We start from the raw sequence: 25,672 nt of genomic DNA on the forward strand, positions 1-25,672 counted from the left end.
CCAGACCGTGATGACAGTAATGACATTCAATTTGACACAGAATATCGGTAGTTTAGTATTCTAATTTTAGGGTGACCATGCATGTCGTAAAAAAAATAAAAACTTTTTTTTCAACACGACAATAAATTAACGTTAACCTCACTAATACTGATACGAAACAGTTGCTTATAATTAACGACATGCGCAGTGTTAGTCCTGCTCACGTCTCCTGAATCACCCTGCATAGGTAAGGGTGTCAATATGTTTTGTAGTTAATTTTGCCAATGCGTAGGGAGCATTTAGTTGTCATTATTCCCAAGGGCAAAATACATTTTAAAGTAGATTAAATAAAGCTAATAATAAGTTTACTTTATTGTATGAAGACAGTTCTTGTTGTAAAATATTTTCGGACATTTTACGATTTCCTGACTGGCGGTTTTGTGCGTGAAGAAATTGCCTTGCGCGTATGCTCGCTCTGAGGGGCTACTGCGAAAACCGAAATTCGCAAATTGCGACGATCTTTCTGTTTTACTCCAATGAAGGCGTAAGTAATAAGACTGACAGAGAAAAATGCCCACCATTTGCGAACTTCGATTTTGGCGGTTATAGCCCTGTGTGGACCCGGCTACTGAGTGGAGGATTCACATTAGAACGTAAATAAATAAACCAGTAAACTTTGTAAATATGTAGTTTATTTCAAATTAAAAGTTTCATAACATAGTCTTACAATTATTAATGATACATATAGCTATAATTATATCAGCGTATATTTTCTCATGGGAATAATTAATTTAATGTAAATATTAAGTCTTTTAAAATTTAATATGTATAATCATAATATTCATATATGAATCGAAGCGGTATAAGTATAACCCTTTGTAACCCTAATTTTACTCTCCAGCCACAGAATATATACCTACTAGGTACAGAAGATTCACTTTCTAACAAAACGCGTCTATTTCGACAGATATGACCACAAGGTGGCGCAAGCGCGAGCAGGCGTCCGTTCCGTAGCGGTGCGCGGCAACTACTACTGCTAGACACCAAAACTGGTGTGGCCGCATGTACTTGTAGCGACGCGACGAAATCGCGGAGTAAGCCACGCCTTGCAGGGCAGTATTAGAGCCTTAAACAGTGACCCCAACATGACCTAAGGCACTAGCTAGAGCTTTAAGGTGGGGTTTCATGTCGGCCTGTGATAGCCCGCGACGCGCCGCGATCACTTTGAAGGCGTTCAGATACTCCAATTCGGTGAACTGTGCGCCTTTCTCACGGATTGAAGCTATGATTTCCTGTTGACAAATGATTAGAGAACATAATTCAATAGATATATGTATATTTTTTCAAATATATAATTTAAGATTTTGTTTTGTTAAAGTAAAATGCTGTAAATTGTAACTTTTTTAAATTATTATCTAGTGATTTGATCTTGTATGTACGTGAAATAAACTTAATAATATTAATAAAAAAAATAGTAATTAATATTAGGGGACGATTAAACACATGTATGCAGAATGAAAAAATCCAAAATTGCTAAATTTCCCGCTTTCTTTTGTCTCAAATGTAAATTTAATATATATACATACAACATACAATAACATAACTGAATGTAAATTGTAGTCAAAACTCGAGCGCCGGCATTCAAAGATAAGTGAAACCAACTTTGCATTCAGTGCACATCTAAGGTGGTATTCCACCTGTCCAATTTGTATTTATTCTCACATTTTGCTTAATGAGAGAGTGAGATGCAATACACATCCTTAGACTGATATGATGATGATTACAGCTAAACGGTACAGGGTTATGACTGATAATGATTACCTCCGGCTCCGGCATAGCGAGCAATAGACGCGAATATTCGTGCGCTCGCTGCAGCCCGGCGTGCGGCAGCGAGAGCGCCGCTAAGCAGTGCCTGAGCGTAGCGAGGGTTCCGCCCGCCAACTCCGCCTCCATGCACTGCCAGCGCCACACTACGCCCGCGGACATCATCTCACCGATGCCGTTGAAGATGTACTATGAGAGAAATCATTCGTAAATTAGGCAATCAATGGCAATTATTTATCACTACAGTAATAATAAAAAAAACAAAATAGATGTTACACTAAAATGGGTCCACATGCCGTCTGCTGGCTTTACAACATGATTAGGTATTACTTGGTATTACATTCATATACGTTCAGACATTGTCAGGCAAAGTCGGATACTGTCAGACCATCAGATAATTTCACAGAGACAGTAATGTGAGATAATACTGCCAGTCTGCCACACAATGTCAGGCACTTTCAGGCAATGTCAGATAGTGTTAGTACTCACCACCCTCCGTTAGCAAGTGGCATTAGACAGTGTCAAACAATGTCAGACAGTGTCAAACAATGTCAGACAGTGTCAAACAATGTCAGACAGTGTCAAACAATGTCAGACAGTGTCAAACAATGTCAGACAGTGTCAAACAATGTCAGTGTCAAACAATGTCAGACAGTTTCAAACAATGTCAGACAGTGTCGAACAATGTCAGACGGTGTCAGACAATGTCAGACAGCGTCAGTACTCACCGACCTCCGGCCGGCCGCCATGACATTGTGCGCGTGTTCGTGGAAGGCGAGGAGCGCGTGTGCGAGGCGGCCCGCGCCGCCCGCCTCGTCATCGTCGCCTCCCGCCGGCTGACCGAGGTAGTGGAAGCATTGGATTCGCATCTGACGAAAAAAAAACATGAAATTATGGTCTCATCGGAAGATCAGCGCGGGAAGCCACCAGCAACATGCTGAGATGGGGCCATTTCGTGGGACTTTAATCTTATTTTGTGTTTTCTTTTATATTATGTATTGTCTCGTTTGTTTGTGCTTACGAATAAATTCTATTCTATTCTAAAATAGGATGGTGGGCACATACGCTGGTCGATATGCTAGGTCCACATGCTCAATCTCGAACGAAGCCCGGATAGCTCGGACAGAATCGGAGAAAATTCTAATTGGAAAAATGACGACCAAAGTTGAAGACCTGAGACCCGGGGCCCTCCCACAGCTAGATAATGCGCCCCTGGGCCCAAATTACAGCACATTAAAACTACACGAAGCCCTACGCTTGGCGAGGGAGACAAGCCTATGGAGGAAGGTTTTCTTCAACAGAAGGACATGAACTATCCTCAATATTAAGGAAACGTCTGGTAATGTTGTAATGTTGATAGGCTAGGTGCGTAATTTTTAACAAGACGTCGAACAATGCTGTTTTTGTATCAAAATTCTATATCTCTTTGATCGTTTTATTTCGCTTATTGCTCGGTTTCCTTTCGTCAGTATTTATGTAAAATTCAAACAGATGACAGATTTAATCAAGAAAATAGTATCTTATAGGGCTTATAGGTAACTAATCAATTTATTTTATAAAATATTAGTATATATTTAAAATGTTATCGTATTTACATATCAGGGCCAATTTTTCCATTCGGCTTATAACATTACCTCCAAATGTAGAAACAACAGACATTTATGAGAGATCTCGTCAAAGATGGCCGCCGCGGCAGATATGTCTTCGCGCAGCTTATCGGTCAATCGGACGCCACCACTGCCACCAGACGGCGCTGTGAGCAGTCCCGGCAAAGACCGGATGTTGGTGGCCAGCCAGTCCTAAAACACATGTCAAATTGTTTAGTAGTTACACATATATACAAGTGGTCTTATTATGCATATGATACGTGTATATTTGAATATGGCATTCAATTCTGGGGTAAGAGCCAGGGGCCTAAAATAACGTAATAATTTATAACAACTACGAATATCAACAGAAAACTTCTTTCGAGTATTTTTTACTCGAAGGACTTCTGTTTGTGTTCCATGTGCGTTGTGACATAAATGTCAGTAACGCATCTTTTTACACGACTGCCCAAACAAAAAGAGTGTATTGTTCTTGCTACTTTTCAGCGGTGTACTTATTAGTAACATCAGAGACCCATTGCACGTTAAAACGTCGTCAGAACACCGCTAAGATCATAGCTAGCGATCTCGTCGACGCGAGATCGTCGAAAGTATGGATGTCTTCGACGATTGCTGAGTTTTTAGACTTTGACTTACGCCTTCGCCGATTTTCTGCATCTGTCTTACCATGGACTCGCAGAGTAACGCCAGGTCGCCTAAAGCGTTGATGTCCCCGACGATTTCGCGACGAGACACGGCGCCGTCGCCGAGACTCGAGCCAAGGATTTCGGCCTCGCGTTCGTACGCCTGTTTCAGATCCTGTCGTAAAATGAAAAACATGGTTTTAATTTAAGTGAGAAACGAGCGTTGATGTCGCTAGCACGTCTAATATGTCGATAAAACGCGGGAGTGTTACGTTTCGGGGACTACTTTTTCACATACCTGCTCATTTTTACTGGCAGAATTAGGGTCCACAACGGCCTGCCAATTAGGCAGCGTCTGCAGGAACCGGACGATGTCATCATCGGCCAGCCATTTGGCGGCACGGGACGGCGCGGCGGGTTGCAGGCGCTGGTGCGCGGCCCGCGCGTGCGCGGCTAGAGCGGCGAGCGCGGCGGGCAGCGCGCGCAGGGCGTGCGCGGCGCCGCACGCGCCGCAGCGCCGCGCCGCGTGCGCGCAGTGCGCCACCGCCGCCCAGCCCGCCGTGCAGCACGAGAACACCAGCCGGTGGCTGCATAATAGTAGTTATTTTGATGTAGATCATTTTTAAATATCTCCTGGGCCTTCCGAGGAAATATATCACGAGCTTTTAGGCGAGTGAAAATTAAACGTCTTTTTTTAATGAAAACTCAACAGTTTAAGACATTTGCCAGGAAGTGTGAATAAAATAAAATTTAGTTAGAGTCTGTGCGGAAAGAGAAGAGTCGTGAAATGTATGGGATCCAATACATTCTACAATTTTATACTAGGGCCAAAAACTAGTCTATGAAACCTACAGAAACCTATGAAGCCACAAAAAATATTAAAAATATATTCTCTTTATGTATGTTTTAATGGGAAATGGTCTTAAGCTCTGGTTTCCGCGGAAAGCGGTGCCGTCATATAGCGGCCGTAATACAGTGGTGGATGACGTCACTAGAACGTTGCCTGATGTAAACCAAATGGCGCGGTTTCCTAGAGAGCGGTGATTGACACCGTAACGTCAAAAATCGGTGCCGCTATTAGCATGACGGCCGTCTTGACGGTGTCGATAATTTCGTGAACGTTTTATTTGATAGCGGTGAAGCCATTTCTACTAATATCTCAAATGCACCTTCTGTACCACGAGATTTGAATAAATGATCTTCCGCACTACGATTACTTTCCTCTTCTGATGATAGTTCATCCTCCAAGTAAATTCTATTAAAGCGGACGGTGTGTTATGACGCCGTGGAACTTTCCACATATCGTCACCGTAAAACGGCCGTCTTTTAGCGTCCGCTACATGGCGGCCGCTATATGACGGCACCGCTTTCCTAGGAATCCAAAGATTTATTTAGGAGATCTCCCCTAACATTTTAATTAACAACCTTAGGAAAAATTTTGTTTACAATATTTTTTTAATAATTCCATACCTATTTCTGTACATGTTCAAAACTTCTTAGTTAAAAGCCACAAAATAAGATATAAAAAAAAAAGTTTATTTTTTTTCATAAAAAAAAACCGGTCAAGTGCGAGTCGGACTCGCGTTCCAAGGGTTCCGTACATAAGTCACGCTTGACTGCACATTTCTAATAGGTTTTCCTGTCATCTATAGGTAAAGTACTATTTTGTGTAATTTTTTTCAAAATTTTAGGCCCAGTAGTTTCAGAGATAAAGGGGGGGGAATGGTCGGACAGACACACAGACGCACGAGTGATCCTATAAGGGTTCCGTTTTTCCTTTTGAGGTACGGAACCCTAAAAGTAAAAAAATTCACATGCTCTGTTGTTACGTAAATCCGTCACGACACGCTTAGTTTTGACTATGTTCGTAGTGGAAGCATTATATTTTCTTTAAGATCCCATGATTCGCATGATTATGCAATGAAAATGATACAAATCGATCACTATTACTCACTTCTTCAATAACCGTAGAAGTCTGACATCGTTCGTGGCAAGAAAGGACAAGTGCATAAATTATGTACAAAATTATTTTCCGATATATCCAACACAATGACATAATAGAATGTGAAGAATGTTTTAAAGTTAAACATTCCCAATATTTGTTGCGGCATTTATTTTAAGAGTCTGAGGAATCAATACTTTACTTCAGATTGAACCGTAAAGACGTAACAGACAGACAAACATACTAATACTTATTCAATTATAATTAATAAATATCTGGGAGACCGAGCTGTGCTCGGAAAACATATAAAAACTCAAAAATGTGCGTTTCCCCGGAGATAAGACCTAGCTAGATCGATTTTTCGCCCCCGTAAACCCCCACATAGCAACTTTCGTCGAAATCGTTAGAGCCGTTTCCGAGATCTCCGAAATATATATATAAATAAATAAATATACAAGAATTCCTCGTTTAAAGGTATAAGATATAAGATAAACTTACTTAGCGCTCGGTGGTTCCGGCGGCGCTCGCTCCCGCCACGCGGCAGCCTTCATAGCGACCTCGATAGAAGCCCTCGCCTCGCTCGCGAGCCGCTCGCTCTCCCCGGATCGGACATAGTCAGTGATGAATGCCCGCAGCGAACATTCGCCGCCACTGTTATTAAAAATTTCGTGTTGACATAGAATCGTAAAATTTGGTAGGGATGGAAAGATTCCTAATACCTACCTAATACTAAATTTCATGGATTTTTGTTATGACAATTAAAATTTAAAAAAATAAAATTCTTATGGCCAACCTCGTGTATGGCGTCGTTCCACAGTTCGCTGAATACGCCGCTGGAGGCCCGCCACTAAGGGTGTACACTTACGGGTGGACACAATGTATATTGTTATATTGAATACTAACTACCCGGCCCGGCTTCGCACGGGTTAACAAATTATACACCTAAACCTTCCTCTAGAATCACTTTATTGATAGGTGAAAAACGCATGAAAATCCGTTAAGTATTTTTTGAATTTATCGCGAACATACAAACACCCAAACAGTCAGACGTAGTAAAATTAAAATTAAACTTAACGTTGATATTTCGCGCCATATAACAGGGGGCACACAAGCTCCATATTTGAATGCTGTCAATGAATAACAGCAAGTATAGATAGTTCCGTCAGCATACTCACACGACGGGCTCGATGTCGTGTGTGAGCTTGTGCAGGGTGGGCAGCAGCACGTGTAGTAACCCGGGGTCCGGGCGGCACACCAGCGGGTACCGGCGCGTATAGTTCCGTCAGTATACTCACACGACGGGCTCGATGTCGTGTGTGAGCTTGTGCAGGGTGGGCAGCAGCACGTGTAGTAACCCGGGGTCCGGGCGGCACACCAGCTGGTACCGGCGCGTATAGTTCCGTCAGTATACTCACACGACGGGCTCGATGTCGTGTGTGAGCTTGTGCAGGGTGGGCAGCAGCACGTGTAGTAACCCGGGGTCCGGGCGGCACACCAGCGGGTACCGGCGCGTATAGTTCCGCCAGTATACTCACACGACGGGCTCGATGTCGTGTGTGAGCTTGTGCAGGGTGGGCAGCAGCACGTGTAGTAACCCGGGGTCCGGGCGGCACACCAGCGGGTACCGGCGCGTATAGTTCCGTCAGTATACTCACACGACGGGCTCGATGTCGTGTGTGAGCTTGTGCAGGGTGGGCAGCAGCACGTGTAGTAACCCGGGGTCCGGGCGGCACACCAGCGGGTACCGGCGCGTATAGTTCCGTCAGTATACTCACACGACGGGCTCGATGTCGTGTGTGAGCTTGTGCAGGGTGGGCAGCAGCACGTGTAGTAACCCGGGGTCCGGGCGGCACACCAGCGGGTACCGGCGCGTATAGTTCCGTCAGTATACTCACACGACGGGCTCGATGTCGTGTGTGAGCTTGTGCAGGGTGGGCAGCAGCACGTGTAGTAACCCGGGGTCCGGGCGACACACCAGCGGGTACCGGCGCGTATAGTTCCGTCAGTATACTCACACGACGGGCTCGATGTCGTGTGTGAGCTTGTGCAGGGTGGGCAGCAGCACGTGTAGTAACCCGGGGTCCGGGCGACACACCAGCGGGTACCGGCGCGTATAGTTCCGTCAGTATACTCACACGACGGGCTCGATGTCGTGTGTGAGCTTGTGCAGGGTGGGCAGCAGCACGTGTAGTAACCCGGGGTCCGGGCGGCACACCAGCGGGTACCGGCGCGTATAGTTCCGTCAGTATACTCACACGACGGGCTCGATGTCGTGTGTGAGCTTGTGCAGGGTGGGCAGCAGCACGTGTAGTAACCCGGGGTCCGGGCGACACACCAGCGGGTACCGGCGCGTATAGTTCCGTCAGTATACTCACACGACGGGCTCGATGTCGTGTGTGAGCTTGTGCAGGGTGGGCAGCAGCACGTGTAGTAACCCGGGGTCCGGGCGACACACCAGCGGGTACCGGCGCGTATAGTTCCGTCAGTATACTCACACGACGGGCTCGATGTCGTGTGTGAGCTTGTGCAGGGTGGGCAGCAGCACGTGTAGTAACCCGGGGTCCGGGCGGCACACCAGCGGGTACCGGCGCGTATAGTTCCGTCAGTATACTCACACGACGGGCTCGATGTCGTGTGTGAGCTTGTGCAGGGTGGGCAGCAGCACGTGTAGTAACCCGGGGTCCGGGCGACACACCAGCGGGTACCGGCGCGTATAGTTCCGTCAGTATACTCACACGACGGGCTCGATGTCGTGTGTGAGCTTGTGCAGGGTGGGCAGCAGCACGTGTAGTAACCCGGGGTCCGGGCGACACACCAGCGGGTACCGGCGCGTATAGTTCCGTCAGTATACTCACACGACGGGCTCGATGTCGTGTGTGAGCTTGTGCAGGGTGGGCAGCAGCACGTGTAGTAACCCGGGGTCCGGGCGGCACACCAGCGGGTACCGGCGCGTATAGTTCCGTCAGTATACTCACACGACGGGCTCGATGTCGTGTGTGAGCTTGTGCAGGGTGGGCAGCAGCACGTGTAGTAACCCGGGGTCCGGGCGACACACCAGCGGGTACCGGCGCGTATAGTTCCGTCAGTATACTCACACGACGGGCTCGATGTCGTGTGTGAGCTTGTGCAGGGTGGGCAGCAGCACGTGTAGTAACCCGGGGTCCGGGCGACACACCAGCGGGTACCGGCGCGTATAGTTCCGTCAGTATACTCACACGACGGGCTCGATGTCGTGTGTGAGCTTGTGCAGGGTGGGCAGCAGCACGTGTAGTAACCCGGGGTCCGGGCGGCACACCAGCGGGTACCGGCGCGTATAGTTCCGTCAGTATACTCACACGACGGGCTCGATGTCGTGTGTGAGCTTGTGCAGGGTGGGCAGCAGCACGTGTAGTAACCCGGGGTCCGGGCGACACACCAGCGGGTACCGGCGCGTATAGTTCCGTCAGTATACTCACACGACGGGCTCGATGTCGTGTGTGAGCTTGTGCAGGGTGGGCAGCAGCACGTGTAGTAACCCGGGGTCCGGGCGGCACACCAGCGGGTACCGGCGCGTATAGTTCCGTCAGTATACTCACACGACGGGCTCGATGTCGTGTGTGAGCTTGTGCAGGGTGGGCAGCAGCACGTGTAGTAACCCGGGGTCCGGGCGACACACCAGCGGGTACCGGCGCGTATAGTTCCGTCAGTATACTTACACGACGGGCTCGATGTCGTGTGTGAGCTTGTGCAGGGTGGGCAGCAGCACGTGTAGTAACCCGGGGTCCGGGCGACACACCAGCGGGTACCGGCGCGTATAGTTCCGTCAGTATACTCACACGACGGGCTCGATGTCGTGTGTGAGCTTGTGCAGGGTGGGCAGCAGCACGTGTAGTAACCCGGGGTCCGGGCGGCACACCAGCGGGTACCGGCGCGTATAGTTCCGTCAGTATACTCACACGACGGGCTCGATGTCGTGTGTGAGCTTGTGCAGGGTGGGCAGCAGCACGTGTAGTAACCCGGGGTCCGGGCGACACACCAGCGGGTACCGGCGCGTATAGTTCCGTCAGTATACTCACACGACGGGCTCGATGTCGTGTGTGAGCTTGTGCAGGGTGGGCAGCAGCACGTGTAGTAACCCGGGGTCCGGGCGGCACACCAGCGGGTACCGGCGCGTATAGTTCCGTCAGTATACTCACACGACGGGCTCGATGTCGTGTGTGAGCTTGTGCAGGGTGGGCAGCAGCACGTGTAGTAACCCGGGGTCCGGGCGACACACCAGCGGGTACCGGCGCGTATAGTTCCGTCAGTATACTCACACGACGGGCTCGATGTCGTGTGTGAGCTTGTGCAGGGTGGGCAGCAGCACGTGTAGTAACCCGGGGTCCGGGCGACACACCAGCGGGTACCGGCGCGTATAGTTCCGTCAGTATACTCACACGACGGGCTCGATGTCGTGTGTGAGCTTGTGCAGGGTGGGCAGCAGCACGTGTAGTAACCCGGGGTCCGGGCGGCACACCAGCGGGTACCGGCGCGTATAGTTCCGTCAGTATACTCACACGACGGGCTCGATGTCGTGTGTGAGCTTGTGCAGGGTGGGCAGCAGCACGTGTAGTAACCCGGGGTCCGGGCGACACACCAGCGGGTACCGGCGCGTATAGTTCCGTCAGTATACTCACACGACGGGCTCGATGTCGTGTGTGAGCTTGTGCAGGGTGGGCAGCAGCACGTGTAGTAACCCGGGGTCCGGGCGACACACCAGCGGGTACCGGCGCGTATAGTTCCGTCAGTATACTCACACGACGGGCTCGATGTCGTGTGTGAGCTTGTGCAGGGTGGGCAGCAGCACGTGTAGTAACCCGGGGTCCGGGCGGCACACCAGCGGGTACCGGCGCGTATAGTTCCGTCAGTATACTCACACGACGGGCTCGATGTCGTGTGTGAGCTTGTGCAGGGTGGGCAGCAGCACGTGTAGTAACCCGGGGTCCGGGCGACACACCAGCGGGTACCGGCGCGTATAGTTCCGTCAGTATACTCACACGACGGGCTCGATGTCGTGTGTGAGCTTGTGCAGGGTGGGCAGCAGCACGTGTAGTAACCCGGGGTCCGGGCGACACACCAGCGGGTACCGGCGCGTATAGTTCCGTCAGTATACTCACACGACGGGCTCGATGTCGTGTGTGAGCTTGTGCAGGGTGGGCAGCAGCACGTGTAGTAACCCGGGGTCCGGGCGGCACACCAGCGGGTACCGGCGCGTATAGTTCCGTCAGTATACTCACACGACGGGCTCGATGTCGTGTGTGAGCTTGTGCAGGGTGGGCAGCAGCACGTGTAGTAACCCGGGGTCCGGGCGACACACCAGCGGGTACCGGCGCGTATAGTTCCGTCAGTATACTCACACGACGGGCTCGATGTCGTGTGTGAGCTTGTGCAGGGTGGGCAGCAGCACGTGAAGAAACCCGGGGTCCGGGCGGCACACCAGCGGGTACCGGCGCGAATAGTTCCGTCAGTATACTCACACGACGGGCTCGATGTCGTGTGTGAGCTTGTGCAGGGTGGGCAGCAGCACGTGTAGTAACCCGGGGTCCGGGCGACACACCAGCGGGTACCGGCGCGTATAGTTCCGTCAGTATACTTACACGACGGGCTCGATGTCGTGTGTGAGCTTGTGCAGGGTGGGCAGCAGCACGTGTAGTAACCCGGGGTCCGGGCGACACACCAGCGGGTACCGGCGCGGATCGGTCCGTCAGTATACACACACGACGGGCTCGAGGTCGGGTGTGAGCTTGTGCAGGGTGGGCAGCAGCACGTGTAGTAACCCGGGGTCCGGGCGGCACACCAGCGGGTACCGGCGCGTATAGTTCCGTCAGTATACTCACACGACGGGCTCGATGTCGTGTGTGAGCTTGTGCAGGGTGGGCAGCAGCACGTGTAGTAACCCGGGGTCCGGGCGACACACCAGCGGGTACCGGCGCGTATAGTTCCGTCAGTATACTCACACGACGGGCTCGATGTCGTGTGTGAGCTTGTGCAGGGTGGGCAGCAGGACGTGCAGCAGGCCGGGGTCCGGGCGGCACACCAGCGGGTACCGGCGCGCCGCCGCGCTTACGACAGGCACCACGCCCACTGCAACAAAACAGGTGAAGCTTGAAATATCACAAGCGAATGCGTCATTCGCGAAGCTATTGCGAAAGGTTCGCTAACTACAGCTTGGCAAAATAATAATGAAAAAAAAAACGGGACGATACTACAGTGTCGCCACTTTTTAATTTCTACTCTTTTTTGCCAAGCTGTACTTGCGTGAATTTGACAAATGGGCCTTTAATGTCAATACCAGTGGTGCGAAACTCCTCCCTTCGGTCAAACTCGGCTCCGTTCGGCTCAGCATAGCTCCGAGCATAGAAGGTAGGATCCTCTAGAAGTGGTATACGCGTGCCTCCGTGAGGGACAAAATATAGGCAATACCGGCCTCGCATTGATTGCTCGAATTTAATTGTTGCCCACCATAACCCATACTAATTTATGGTGGGGAATAATAAAAAATGTGAGACTGTGACAAGGACAAACAATAATAGCACTTTCGCTGCTACTCCTACTGAAAGATACATAAGACTATCCTGTTCGCTCAATTCCCCCACCCATCATGCCTTATCCAGATAAAATATTAGATTCATGGCTCCGAGCAATTATTAGGGTTGACACCATTTGACGTCCCTTTGCGTGCACGACCACAGATAAGATAATGACTTGAATTTTGACAACCCTAAATAACCAAAAGGGATAGTGCCATACATTAGAAAGGGACACCATGTTTCGACCCTGAACCGCTGTCAAACTTCGGTTTTGTAGGAAGTTTCCTTTATGTACGGTAGTACTATTATTTATCCTGTGCCAATACATTAAAGGCCTATAATTCTCTGTGTAGGGGTCTCGAAGTGACTCCTATTGTCGTAGTTAATCCTACTTTCGTCTATAATTCGAGAATGAATAAGTTTGTTTACTAGTGATAAGTTGTCTAAAGAGAATTTGCACTTTAAAGGTTAAAATATAAACAATTGGCGAAAGCATCTTATGCATTTTAGTACTATTAGCTATTTTTTGCTGCCTATGTGTTACCATTGAGCTTGAAAAGTTTCTCGCGCCGCTGCGGCCGCTTCTTAGCGAAGTAATCTGCGATGCGAAGTTCGCTGTGCGTGTCCGAAGCGCTGGTGGAACGGGCGGCGGCGAGAGTCACGCTCTCTATTTGGAGGTAGTCTGTCAGTAGCAGTTGGAGCTGACAACAAATCAAACAAACAGATAGTCACTTACAATAATTATCCATGAATCTAGGATATAACTGGATCTGGCATGAGGAGTGGGGGGAAATGACCGAACGGGATAGTCTTATGTATCTTTCAGTAGGAGTAGCAGCGAAAGCGCTATTACTGTTTGTCCTTGTCACAGTCTCACATATGTTTTGTTCCCCACCGTAAATTTAGTATGGATTATGGTGGGCAAGAAATAAATCATAGTGTCGCATTGGGTATGTTTTGGCCCTCACGGAGGCACGCGTATACCACTTCTATAGGATCCTACCTTCTATGTAATTATCGTATTTTCCCGCACAGGAACGCAGAACTGCGCTCCAACGCATAGTATTAGAAGATACACATCTAGATGTGTAGGGTGTCAAGACCGCTATGCTTAAGTGGACTGTCTCACCCGGAAAGGTGAACCCCCGACCCCGCCAAAATGGCGACTGAGTGGGATCCACGGAACACCACAGATGGCTGCCGGGATAAAAATAATTAGGAATGGTGGGAAAATACAAACAATAGTCGCCAATGGGACGAAAAGAGGGGAGGAATTTGCCTAGAATGGGACACTAAATTAGGCTGATAAGTGATAATAAAGGTTATGGCTAGTATAAACAATACTCACGACTTGTTGAACGGCGCTCCAGTAGTGTATCTCGGTGTGGAGACACGAGTCTGAGATCTTATGCTTCTGTAACGCGGCCCGCCACAGTTGGAGGAGTCTGTAACAAAACAAATGGAATTTTACTATTTCAGTCACTGTTTTTTTTTTAATTGTATAACGTCCGGTCGGTCCCTGGTACTTGCACGACTTTTACTAATATCAAAAGATATTGATCGGGCATTCTGTGCTAAATAGATAGCTTTGTTCTGATACTACAGGGTGATTCATGAGACATGAGCAGGACTAATCCTGCACACTCAGTAACTGATAATTGATCGACCACCGTCGTATTTAGGTGAACCAACCACACTTTTTCCTATTTTTTTACTTTTCGGTGAGGGCAAATTTAATACTCTACAATCATGGTCACCCTACAAGCCCTAATTAATAAACATAAAACCTCTTTAACCGTAATGACAGCATTTTGATTACGAAGAAAATAAACTGTCAAACTTGAGTGCGATACGAGTTTTCAAAAGTAACCAGACCGTGATGACAGTGATGACATTCAATTTGACACGGAATATCGGTAGTTTAGTATTCTAATTTTAGGGTGACCATGCATGTCGTAAATAAATTAATAACTTTTTTTTTCAACACGACTAGAAAATTAACGTTAACCTCACTAATACTGATACGAAACTGTTGCTTATAATTTACGAAATGTGCAGTGTTAGTCCTGCTCACGTCTCCTGAATCACCCTGTATAGTCCGTATCTTTAGGTATTTAAATAAAAGTAAACAAGCAATTTGTACATTTTCGGATAGTTATAACATTTATTGGTTAACCAAACAAATACAAAACCGCCTGGATAAGTCACTGAACGACCTGACTTTAACCTACATTATTTGATCATGTAATGTTTTCATCTATCCTCAACTGGCTTTAGGAGCCACTTAGGAGCCATTTGAGGGTAGATTTTGTTTACTTTCATTTAAATACCTAAAGATATACCCCCTTATTCATAATCGTCTACTAAAGTTGACAAGCCGATAATAATCGTTTGTCCCTTTCCATCATACCAATACGTCGGAAAGGGAGAAACGATTATAAGGTCGTAAAATGTTACCTATTACATTACAGGTACCTTTTATTCCTCGCAGCACACGCTCTAAACTGCTCCACCAGCGCGTTGACGAGCCGCAACGGTTTCGAGTTCTCGACCACCTCGTCCGGGACGTCCGGCGCGTCCGGCACGTCCGGCACGTCCGTTACGTCCGGCTCCACGTCTCCGTCTTCGATTATCCGGCGGGACACGGACTCTATCACGGTTAGGAGCTCATCTTGTATCTGGACTTTGAATTTCTGTAAAGATAAACCGGCGTACGTATAGTCGCTATAGTCAGTTAGAATTTTTTTTTTCAGTTTAATCCAGTTAAATAAGGTGTTTCATGTTTCATACAACGCCTCGTGGCTCATCATGTCATAGATGGCGCTATTTAGCTTAGTGCGTAGAAAAACCGTTCTTTTCCTGTTCTTTTTTTTTTTTTTTTTTTTTTTAATAAATAAATATTAAGGACATTTTTTTTACATAAATTGACTAAGCCCCACGGTAAGCTCAAGAAGGCTTGTGTTGTGGGTACTCAGACATCGATATATATAATATATAAATACTTAAATACATAGAAAACAACCATGACTCAGGAACAAATATCTGTATCATCATACAAATAAATGCCCTTACCAGGATTCGAACCCGGGACCATCGGCTTCATAGGCAGGGTCACTACCCACTAGGCCAGACCGGTCGTCTTTATACCTAACTTTGAAACCTAAAATTGTTCTTACATGGCAACAGTCACAGACACAAATATAAAGTAGTAAAAAATGGGTCACGTAGTATGAGTATGTTCCCTAAGGTTCAAAATCTAACCTCATTGGCTTCTTTAAGCTGATTCAAGACTCCTAGAGCTTCTAGCGGTATCATAACAGTGGTCACAAACGTTGTGTCTTCCTCTCTAAGCAAATACTGACTTAGTACTGAAGAGATAAGGTTCCAAATCGTACCTCAGTGGTTTCCTTCAGTTGGTTCAAGCCTCCTAGAGCTTCTAGCGGTATCATAACAGTTGTCACAAACGTTGTGTCTTCCTCTCTAAGCGCTGGTGGCTTAGCGGTACGAGCGAGCGACTTTCAATCCGGAGGTCGCGGGTTCAAACCCCGGCTCGTACCAATGAGTTTTTCGGAACTTATGTACGAAATATCATTTGATATTTACCAGTTCCTTTTCGGTGAAGGAAAACATCGTGAGGAAACCGGACTAATCCTAATAAGGCCTAGTTTCCCCTCTGGGTTGGAAGGTCAGATGACAGTCCCTTTCGTAAAAACTAGTGCCTACGTCAATTCTTGAGATTATAATTGTCAAGCGTACCCCAGGCTCCCCATGAGCCGTGGCAAAATGCCGGGATAACGCGAGGAAGAAGAGTTGTGTCTTCCTCTCTAAGCAAATACTGACTTAATACTATGAAAGAAATAAGGTTCCATATCGTACCTCGGTGGCTTCTTTAAGTTGATTCAAGACTCCCAGAGCTTCAAGCGATATCATGACGGTAGTCTCAAATGTTTTATCTTCCTCGGTGAGTGACGCCTCGAATTCAGGCGTTATGTCTTGTAGGTACGCGTCGGTGACTTCTTCGCTCTTTGTCAGCTCTGGCAACAAACATGTTTAATGTAAGTATATAATCTTTAGCAATAAAATCGACTTCATAAAAGAGTTTAATAGGGAAGGCTGGTGTAAGCCAGTAGAAGAAAAAAAAATGTAGTAGGCATAGTAGCTTTAAGCTTTATTCATCAACAATACAAGGTTACCTGCCTGCCTGTTGTATTACCTGCCAAAAGGAGCGCTGTTCGGCGTCGCGACGACATCCGGCGTGTGAGCGGCGCTGCTTCGCCGTACAATGCCGATGACAATCGCCTTAGAATGACCGTCACCAACTCGTGCTTCTTTTCCTGCGTAAACAATATACATTTTTTTTTAACTACCTGAGCACTGAGTTGGGAGTTGGGACAGTGCGGCGCGATGATGAAAATTCATTTGCTTTGTATAATGCTGAGGACGGAGGCGGTTATGAAAGTACTATAACTAAAAGTCGTTTTACTTCAGGATTCTATATCGACACATCGTTAGCTCGACGCAGGAATCGTCGCGGCCATTACAGCACCACCTAGTGGCCATCGGTGAAACTACCTCGAGTTGCGCCCGGTGGTGTTTAACGCGCTGACATACGAGAATGTGGTGGCGGCCGTGTCAAGCGCAGACAGTCAAACCTCTAACACATACCTAATAACTTTTTTTTTACATGGAAATCAGAGTTGGCAGGACAAATCCGGCCCTATTAGTCTTTACCCTAATAGGTAACACACACATAACAACAAAACCGTTCCGACTGCTTAAGGAGGCCAACACTTTGTTAGCGCGATGCAGGAATCGCCGCGGCCGGTACAGCGCCACCTAGAGGACGTTAGTGTGACTACCTCGAGATGCGTCCTCGTGGTGTTGAGCGCACTGACGTGCGACAGCGTGGTTGCAGCCGTGTCAAGCGCGGAGCGAAGAGACTGCGCGCATGCGAGCACGAGCCCGCGCGAGAGGTGATCGCGGATGTCGCGCTCGGACACTACTACACGTTCACTGCAAAAAAAGGTGAAAATTTGGCTCATTTACCTGATGCAAGCATACAAATTATCGTAACAAAAAAAATCCTCCAGCCGCCCACAAAACAAAAACTGGCGAAAACAAATGCAATTTTGATTAGTAAAATAAAAGATTCTAAATAGAAATTAATGATAAGTAGGGATTGCAATCCGGTCCGGCGGATCCGGTAATCCGGCCGGATCCGGCACTTTTTAGGAGCTACCGGATCCGGACCGGATCCGGGAAAATAGAAAAAAAGACCGCACGCAGCACCCACTGCGCGTTTTAGGTGAGAAAAAGGCGACGGATAAAAGAAGGAAGTTAAACAGAATAAAGAACGAATGAAAAAATCCATATTTAGTAAAATAAGAAGATATTAAATATGATTGAGAACAGAAGAGGATTTCCTCTTCTTTCATGTTGGTGGCACGAATCGGCACGATACGATGATTACTTAAATAATTAGAAGTAAAATTTAAAGGATGGAGATGCCATGGAAGGCATTTGTAACGACCGGTCTGGCCTAGTGAGTAGTGACCATTCAGTGACCCTGCCTATGAAGCCGATGGTCCTGGGTTTGAATACCGGTAAGGGCATTTATTTGTGTGAGGAACACAGATATTTGTTCCTGAGTTATGGGTGTTTTCTACGTATACCGGGTGTGGCTTGTAATATGAGCAAAAAATTGAACAGTATGCTGTACTCCTCATACTGACCAACATTTGATCAGCGACTTTTAAAATAACTTGGGGTTTGATTTTTAATACACTTTAAAGTTTATTCTTAGACGCAATGTATTGCGAATTTTGTTATGTTTAAGGCGTGACAAGCAACGTCAATCACAATGATATGGCGTGGCGATGGCGTCCATTGAAGATAATATTTATTTTGTATGAAAAATAGGGAGTCTAAATACTTCATAATTTTTAAAAGTTGTTGAACAAAAGTGTCACCGTTTGAGGAGTGCAATCTATGTTTTAATTATTTGCTCATGTTACAGGCCACACCCGGTATAAGCATGTATTTATCAATATACTATACGTATATATATCGTCGCCTAGTAATACTACCTAGAGCTAGCTAGTACCCATATTACAAGCTTTGCTTGGTTTGGGGCTACGATCTGTATAAAATTGTCCCCAAATATTTATTCATGAATTATTTATTTATTTGTGATTTAGGCTATAAAACTATTTTCACCGATAAAAAATGAAAGCAAGATAATAATGGAGCGCATTTCATACAATTTTGGTTAAAAGTAAAATATCTTGTTACTAGAATGGATGTCAGCGTTACAAATAATTCCATCAAATAACAGTTACGAAAACTTGTCCTTTCAAGGAGTTCCATTTCCCATCCCATAATTATTCCATTAACAGGCTTTGGAATCTAATCAAATTTATATTTTTATTGTAAACGTATAAATTTGAGCAGAATGTGAATGATTAAATATAATAAAATAAATAAATGACTTAGATTTCAAATTTTATTTTTAAATTGAGATGGACTTCGACTATGTGACACTTTTTAATACTTTGTTTTATTTTATTGTTAAAAAGTTATTTCTTATTAACTTCAAAATGTTGTTTTATGAATACATTTGTAAAAATACCCTTTGTTTCTCATATAACGCATAAAACTTGAAAAATATGTCATTTAATTAATTTTAATATCCTTATACCTAACCGGATCCGGTCCGGCCGGATCCGGCCGGTTTGAGGCCAAAATCCGGCCGGATCCGGCCGGATTGAAAATCAATCCGGTTTGCAATCCCTAATGATAAGCCTTTTTACAGGGATGAGCTGCTAGAGCGTTTTTTTTTTGTTTTTTTTTATATATTTATTGGTTCACCAACAATTGTTTACACTTTGTAAAGTATAACTACAAACGTTTTAACTATTATCGCTTAGCGTAACAATTACTTAAAGGTAAACACCACATGCATTGAATAAAGTAAGATAATTGCATTTACGTTACATACCTAATACCGTTTACAATAATAATGCAGGCATTAACTATTTACTATTGATTATTAATAAATTTGCGTTATTTATAAACACTTTACAGGCCTGAATCAGCTATGAATCATGTTTATCTGTCGTTTTGACTTGTGTATTTGTAAGCAAGTGACAAAACACAATTTAACTAAATCAGGTCCGCAAAATTTCTTGTTTAGGGGGAACGGACTTTAAGATGCATATTATCTATATGTAAAGTAAGAATTAGTATGGTTGTATTTCATACTAATGGTCCAGTAGGACAAGCAATTTATTAATGGGCTTCCTGAGCTTTGTCACTTTATTTACCTCCTAAGGCCCAGCCATACAAATGAAAAATCCAGAATTTGTCACTGAAATTTGAACCTATAGTGCAGAGAATAGAGTTGATTTTTGTTTTGTTTGAAAATTTAACGAAACAAAACAAATGCGACTCTGTTCCAATTGAATATGATTTAAATTTCATCAAACTGAATAAATACTATAGGTAGGACCCTGGGCCTTAGGAGGTTAAAGCAATTTTATTTTTCTTTGTGCTTAGATCTACACAATCTACACATCATAACAAGCAAATTAAAGTATATTGCTTGCTAACAATTTGCCCATACCTGTTCTGAAGGATCCTTATGCTTCTTCTACACAGTAACTTACATGATAGTGAGCATGTGCAGTGCGTGGTGGTGTGTCCTGGCGTCCTGCCACAGCCGCCTCAGCTCGTCGCGCCGCACGCGCAGCAAGCTGCGGCATGCGGTCAGCCGAGCTGTGGCTGCGTCAGTGTGCTGACCCCAGCTCGCTAGGGCTGCTTGGACGCTGCTGAATTTCTGAGGATATTAAAGTATGACATACAGTATATTAAAGTATGACATAGTAGAGCAGGATGCTTGTTTTTGTATCAATTAATCTTAATTGTAAATAGTCGTTATGTTGTATCTTCTTGCTGTGTAACTTTTTTCTTCTTCTTCTTCTTCTTTATTAGGGGCTAAATAAGGCTCCAAAGCCTATGTATCACTGCGACCATTCCTGATCTATTGTGATCGCCACCCACTACAACTCTCGATCCAACCCTGCAACTTCGAATAGCTGCAGGATCCTTTTGGTCTCGAGAGACTTTACCTCCTCCGGGCGTAATATGTGTCCGCCCAAGATTAGGTCACGAGTACGCATTAGGCAAGGGCACTCTGTGAGGATGTGCAAGGGCGTCTCCTCCGCCTCCATGCAGAGTCTGCACCGCCCTATGTCACGTTTCCCCATGGTGCGCATGTGCTTATTTAGGCCGCAATGCCCGGTAAGCACCCTTACCAAGTTGCGTAGTTGGTTCCTAGACAGCGCTAAGGCGTTCGAGGACGCCTTTTTGCTGAAGGCCTTGATAAGCGCTTTGGAATGGTTCAAACCTGTTGTTTCTCTCCAGAGTTGAATGGTTTTGTAGTGACAGTAGGTCTTTAGGGTGAGCCGCGTTAGGCTTTTGGGGATACCACAAAAGGGCTCAGGACTGTAGTTCTTCCCCTTAGCCCCTGCTCGCGCGAGTTCGTCGGCCTTCTCGTTTCCTACGATACCCGCATGCCCCGGGACCCAACGTAGAACAACCTTGTTCCTGGCTCCAAGGTTGTTCAATAGTTGCCTGCAGTTCTCAACCAGCCTCGATGTGGTGACATCGGAGGTTAGAGCTAAGAGTGCCGCCTGGCTATCCGAATGGATATAGATAGTATGGTTGCCGTAGTTGCTTTGCAGATTGATTGACGCACATTCTAGAATGGCGTATACCTCTGCCTGGAATATAGAGCAAAAACGTCCTAGGTTTAAGCTGATGCTTTTCCTAGGCGCTTCACCGTATACTCCGCAACCTACTTCAGATCCGGATTTGGAGCCATCAGTGTACCACCTCAGGCTTCCTTCTTTCCACTTAATTTGACTGTTTGACCAGTCCTCCCGTTTGGGGATTTCCACTGAGTAAAGTTTGAGTGGACAAAATTTGGGTGACATAGTGTCGGTTGGCATCCCAAGAACAGGAATATCGTACACTGATTCATTAAACAGTCTCAGAGTTTGCGATAACCAATTACCTCTCCTCACGCCCGCTATTCTAAGCATACTAGATCTCGCCTCCAATTCTAGATGCAAGTGGAGGGGTGGTAGATTTAGTATGGCTTCTAGGGCTGCCGTCGGGGAGGATGACATGGCCCCAGTGACGATGACACAGGCAGTTCTTTGAAGGCTGCCAAGCTTCATCACTGTTACCTTCTGCGTCGTTTTCCTGTACCATGCTACAGAGGCGTAAGACACTATCGGCCTCACTATGGATGTGTACAGCCATAAGGCAATTTTGGGTTTTAGACCCCATCTGTTGCCTGCCAAACGACAGCATATTGCCAAGGCTGATTTAGCCTTTTGTATGGTTCCGTCCACATGCTTGTTCCAGGTCAGTTTCTGGTCCAGTGTTACCCCCAGATATTTGACCTCTGTTGAGAACGGAATAGTTTTACCATTCATGACAAGTGGTTTAAGTTTGTCCAGTTTCCTCTTGTTCGTGAATGGTACTATAATTGTCTTATCTGCATTGATAGACAATTCATTCTCTCCGCACCATGTATTTATGGTGTTGAGAGCCCTCTGCATAAGGTCTGATAAAGTACTTTGGCAGTTGCCCCTCACCGTCACAACAAGGTCGTCTGCGTACCCCTGAGTGTCGATTCGGAGTTCCGCCATCTTGTGCAGAAGTCCATCCACCGCGAGAGTCCAGAGCAAGGGAGATAGGACACCTCCCTGCGGGCAGCCTCTCACAGTGGCCACTTCGAGAGTAGTGTTAAGCAAGTCTAGCCTAACCACTCTGCTTGAGAGCATGCTTTGCACCCAGCGGATAGTGGTGGAATCCACCTCCTTGGCCCTAAGCCCTTCCACCAGTGTCCGAATGGGTGTATTATCAAAAGCGCCCTCAATATCTAGGAAGGCCGACATGGCTATGTCCTTGTCTTCCAAGGCCCTTTCCACTCTGTCAACTAGCTCCAGCAAGGCAGTCTCTGTAGATCTGCCCCTGCGGTAAGCATGTTGACTGTCGTGTATGGGTTTTCTCAGAAGACAGCTCTCCCTGATATACTTATCGATTACCTTTTCCAAGGTTCTAAGGAGGAACGAGGAGAGACTGATCGGTCTGAAGGACTTGGCTAAAGCATAATCCTTCCTCCCAGCCTTCGGTATAAATAATACCTTGACCTTGTTCCACTGTTCTGGTAAGTGTCCCCAGGCATAACTAGCTCTGAAAATTCTAACCAAACTTTTTTCTTATTTAACTAACTGTTTACTGTATGTTATTTCTGTCTTTTTTCTTCTTGTCTGTTACCTTCCGTGATTCTTCTCACTTGATGGTCTCATCGGAAGATCAGCGCTGGAAGCCACCAGCAACATGCTGAGATGGGGCCATTTCGTGGCACTTTAATCTTATTTTGTGTTTTCTTTTATACTATGTACTGTTCCGATTGTTTGTGCTTACGAATAAATCTATTCTATTCTATTCTATTCTATTCTACACCGTGTTTTTTTTTATTTCCGTTAATTTCAAGGGTGCATTCCTGAGCTTAAATCAAGTAACTTTCTCAAAGACACCGATGTTCTAATTAAGTCCATTTCGGAGATAATCCATAATTATTTTTTTTCCTATAAGGCCTCTACAAGCGTGTACACTTGCCTTAGGGCCGGCTTACATATTGATTAGTGTTTAGAATGAGTTCATACATTTGCTACTAAACTTAAGTACAATCTCGGTCGATTGATGTACGAAATGACATTGATATGTCACAGATTTCAATTGTTTGGTTGAGTTAAATGTAATGCCCGTGTTACAACAACGCTATATGCTACATTTAATTACTTTTTAAACAAAAAAAAAAGAAAAAAAAACAAAAAAAAATTTTTTTTTTTGAAAATTAACTATGCCATTTAGTTCTTATAAACGTACTTAACTATACCCCGAAGTTAACGGAATTCAATAAAAACACGGTGTATACATAGAAACTGTGACTTTGCATTTTAAAATGTATTATTACTGTTGAATGACGAAGCAAGTAGATAACTGCTTGCATAAGCAATAATACTGCCTGTATCCAGCAATCTTCAAGACAATTTAAGTTAGTAGAAGACCTGGGCATTTTCGCAAGAAGAGATTCAATAAACTTTTTTCTAAAATACGTTTTTTTTTTGTCCTTTTTATCTGCAATCGGCTGTTTTAGTCATAATCAGATGTTCTGTCTTTTTGAGGGTTTTGAGAGGTATTCCATTAAATACTCTATCTTGACTTTGATAGAATTTATCTTCTAGTGCCTTTGGTCTAGCCGCAGTATTAGCCACCTTTTCAGCCTACTCGGATTGTCGTTGGTGTTTACCAAGTCCCTTGCAAGTTCATTTGTATGCTTTTTTAGTCGTTATTTGTATTTAACACAATATCTGTTAACTTCCTCTTTGATTGTTGGAATCTTTATGTATTCATGTATCTCTGTATTTTTTGCATAGTGCACATGTTACAGCCCTTAGGACATTATTCTGAAACCTTTGTAGAATTTCGAGGTTTGAGTTACTGGCCGTTCCCCAAAGTTCAATCCCATATGTCCATATATGGGTTTTATAATGCATTTATACACTAGCATTTTATTAGTTAGTGTCAGAGGTGATTGTCGGCCGATCAGCCACTACAGGCCCTTGTAATGAAGGTCTGCTTCTTTTCTCTTTGTTTTGATGTGGTTGGCCCATGTTAGTCTTAGTAGGAAAAATATTAAATTTACCTACCTTAGAAAAAAAGTTGATTGGATCTCTTCTCGCGAAAATGCCCACCTCCTGATTATCTGACACTGAACCCTAAAACTTGCACCCTGCCGTTAGGTTAATTTTAAGGCCCTGACAAGATGGCCAATTGGAGTATTATTAAGTGTGTTCAATTACTTAATTTAGCCATCATAAACATATCTGAATTCAGAGTATGAAAGTCTGCAGTGGAGTGACCCTAAAACTATAACTTGTACTAGTTTACTTTACTTTGTTTTAGTAAATCATAATAAAAACTAGTAATGTTTACCAGGGATGTGAAACTCCTCCCTTCAGGCAAACTCGGCTCCATTCGGCTCAGCTTTGCTCCGAGCAATTATTAGGGTTGACACAACTTGACGTCCTTCTGCGTGCACGACCACAGATAAGAGAATGGCTTGAATTTTAACAACCCTAAATAGCCGAAAGGGATAGTGCCATATAATAGAAAGGGTCAGCATGATTCTACTCTGAACCACTGTCAAAGTTGTCAAACTTCGGTTTTGTAGGAAGTTTCCTTTCTGTACTGTAGTACTATCATTTATTCTGTGCTTTTACCTGCATAACTTCCATGATTTCCTGTGCATGTTCGGCGACCAGCTCGTCCAATCTCGCATCGCTCTTTTTATACTCCTTCTCTAGTTTAGCACGTTCTTTTTCTCGCTGCTCGTTGGTCTCACTCGCCGATAAAGTACGGATAACAGACATTAAAAGTCCACTCTGTAAGCAAAGTGATTGTTATACAGTAGGTACTCATTTTTCGCAAAAAGAATGAAAGATATTCCTTGTATTACCGTTTCTCTTCCTTGTTTCACCCCTCTAGGGGGTTTTGTAGGTGGCGGTGACGACATTTTCTCCTTAGCAAAATAACTTATGAAGAAAAATCTAAATATTTTCACTACGCCCCGTTGAAAGATGCAATGACATTGATGACGTTGACGTTTAGCGAGTCAATTTTCCTATTCGGTTTGATTACTGTTAAATTTTTTACCAATAATAAAACCACGGAGGGCCTACCGCGTCAAACGAAAATATCTGCATATTCATGCGAGAATAAAGAAGCAAGTAAAGAAATTTTAATTTTCGTATTTCACGATCTCAATAATATGTGGTCCTTCAAAAGTGTATTTTTCTTTTAAGATCCGAAAAGACTTTCATCCATATCTCAAACAGCTGGATATGTAAAAAAAAATGTTGTCAACGTTGACGTCTAGTCATAGTCAACCAATTCAATGCAATTCAACCATCATATGTGACGTTCCACGGGAAAAGGTACCTTATGAGGGTTTCTAGTTTCGGAGATATGAAATGTTTTGTAAAGAGGTGAAAAAATGCTCAATTTTTTTTT

General features: G+C 45.3%; 2 protein-coding genes across 2 annotated transcripts in view; one reads left to right on the plus strand and one right to left on the minus strand.

Moving 5' to 3' along the window:
* Positions 1 to 25,672, plus strand: part of LOC134793440 (MAP kinase-interacting serine/threonine-protein kinase 1-like) — a 362,541-nt gene that overhangs the window by 32,036 nt on the left and 304,833 nt on the right. The gene's annotated exons all lie outside the window — the stretch shown is intronic.
* Positions 731 to 25,240, minus strand: LOC134793420 (exocyst complex component 4). The gene is made up of 17 exons (XM_063764986.1): positions 25,119 to 25,240; positions 24,883 to 25,044; positions 20,188 to 20,357; positions 17,383 to 17,536; positions 16,737 to 16,857; positions 16,400 to 16,557; positions 14,999 to 15,216; positions 13,872 to 13,968; positions 13,068 to 13,224; positions 11,951 to 12,077; positions 6,474 to 6,626; positions 4,332 to 4,620; positions 4,077 to 4,208; positions 3,438 to 3,602; positions 2,532 to 2,672; positions 1,801 to 1,992; positions 731 to 1,271 (listed from the first exon to the last, which is right to left on the minus strand). Exons 1-17 carry the CDS (start codon positions 25,173 to 25,175, stop codon positions 1,107 to 1,109), a joined length of 2,658 nt encoding a protein of 885 aa, XP_063621056.1. The 5' UTR covers positions 25,176 to 25,240; the 3' UTR covers positions 731 to 1,106.

Source organism: Cydia splendana, chromosome 9 (assembly GCF_910591565.1).
Source record: "Cydia splendana chromosome 9, ilCydSple1.2, whole genome shotgun sequence".
Classification (NCBI taxonomy): Eukaryota; Metazoa; Arthropoda; class Insecta; order Lepidoptera; family Tortricidae; genus Cydia; species Cydia splendana.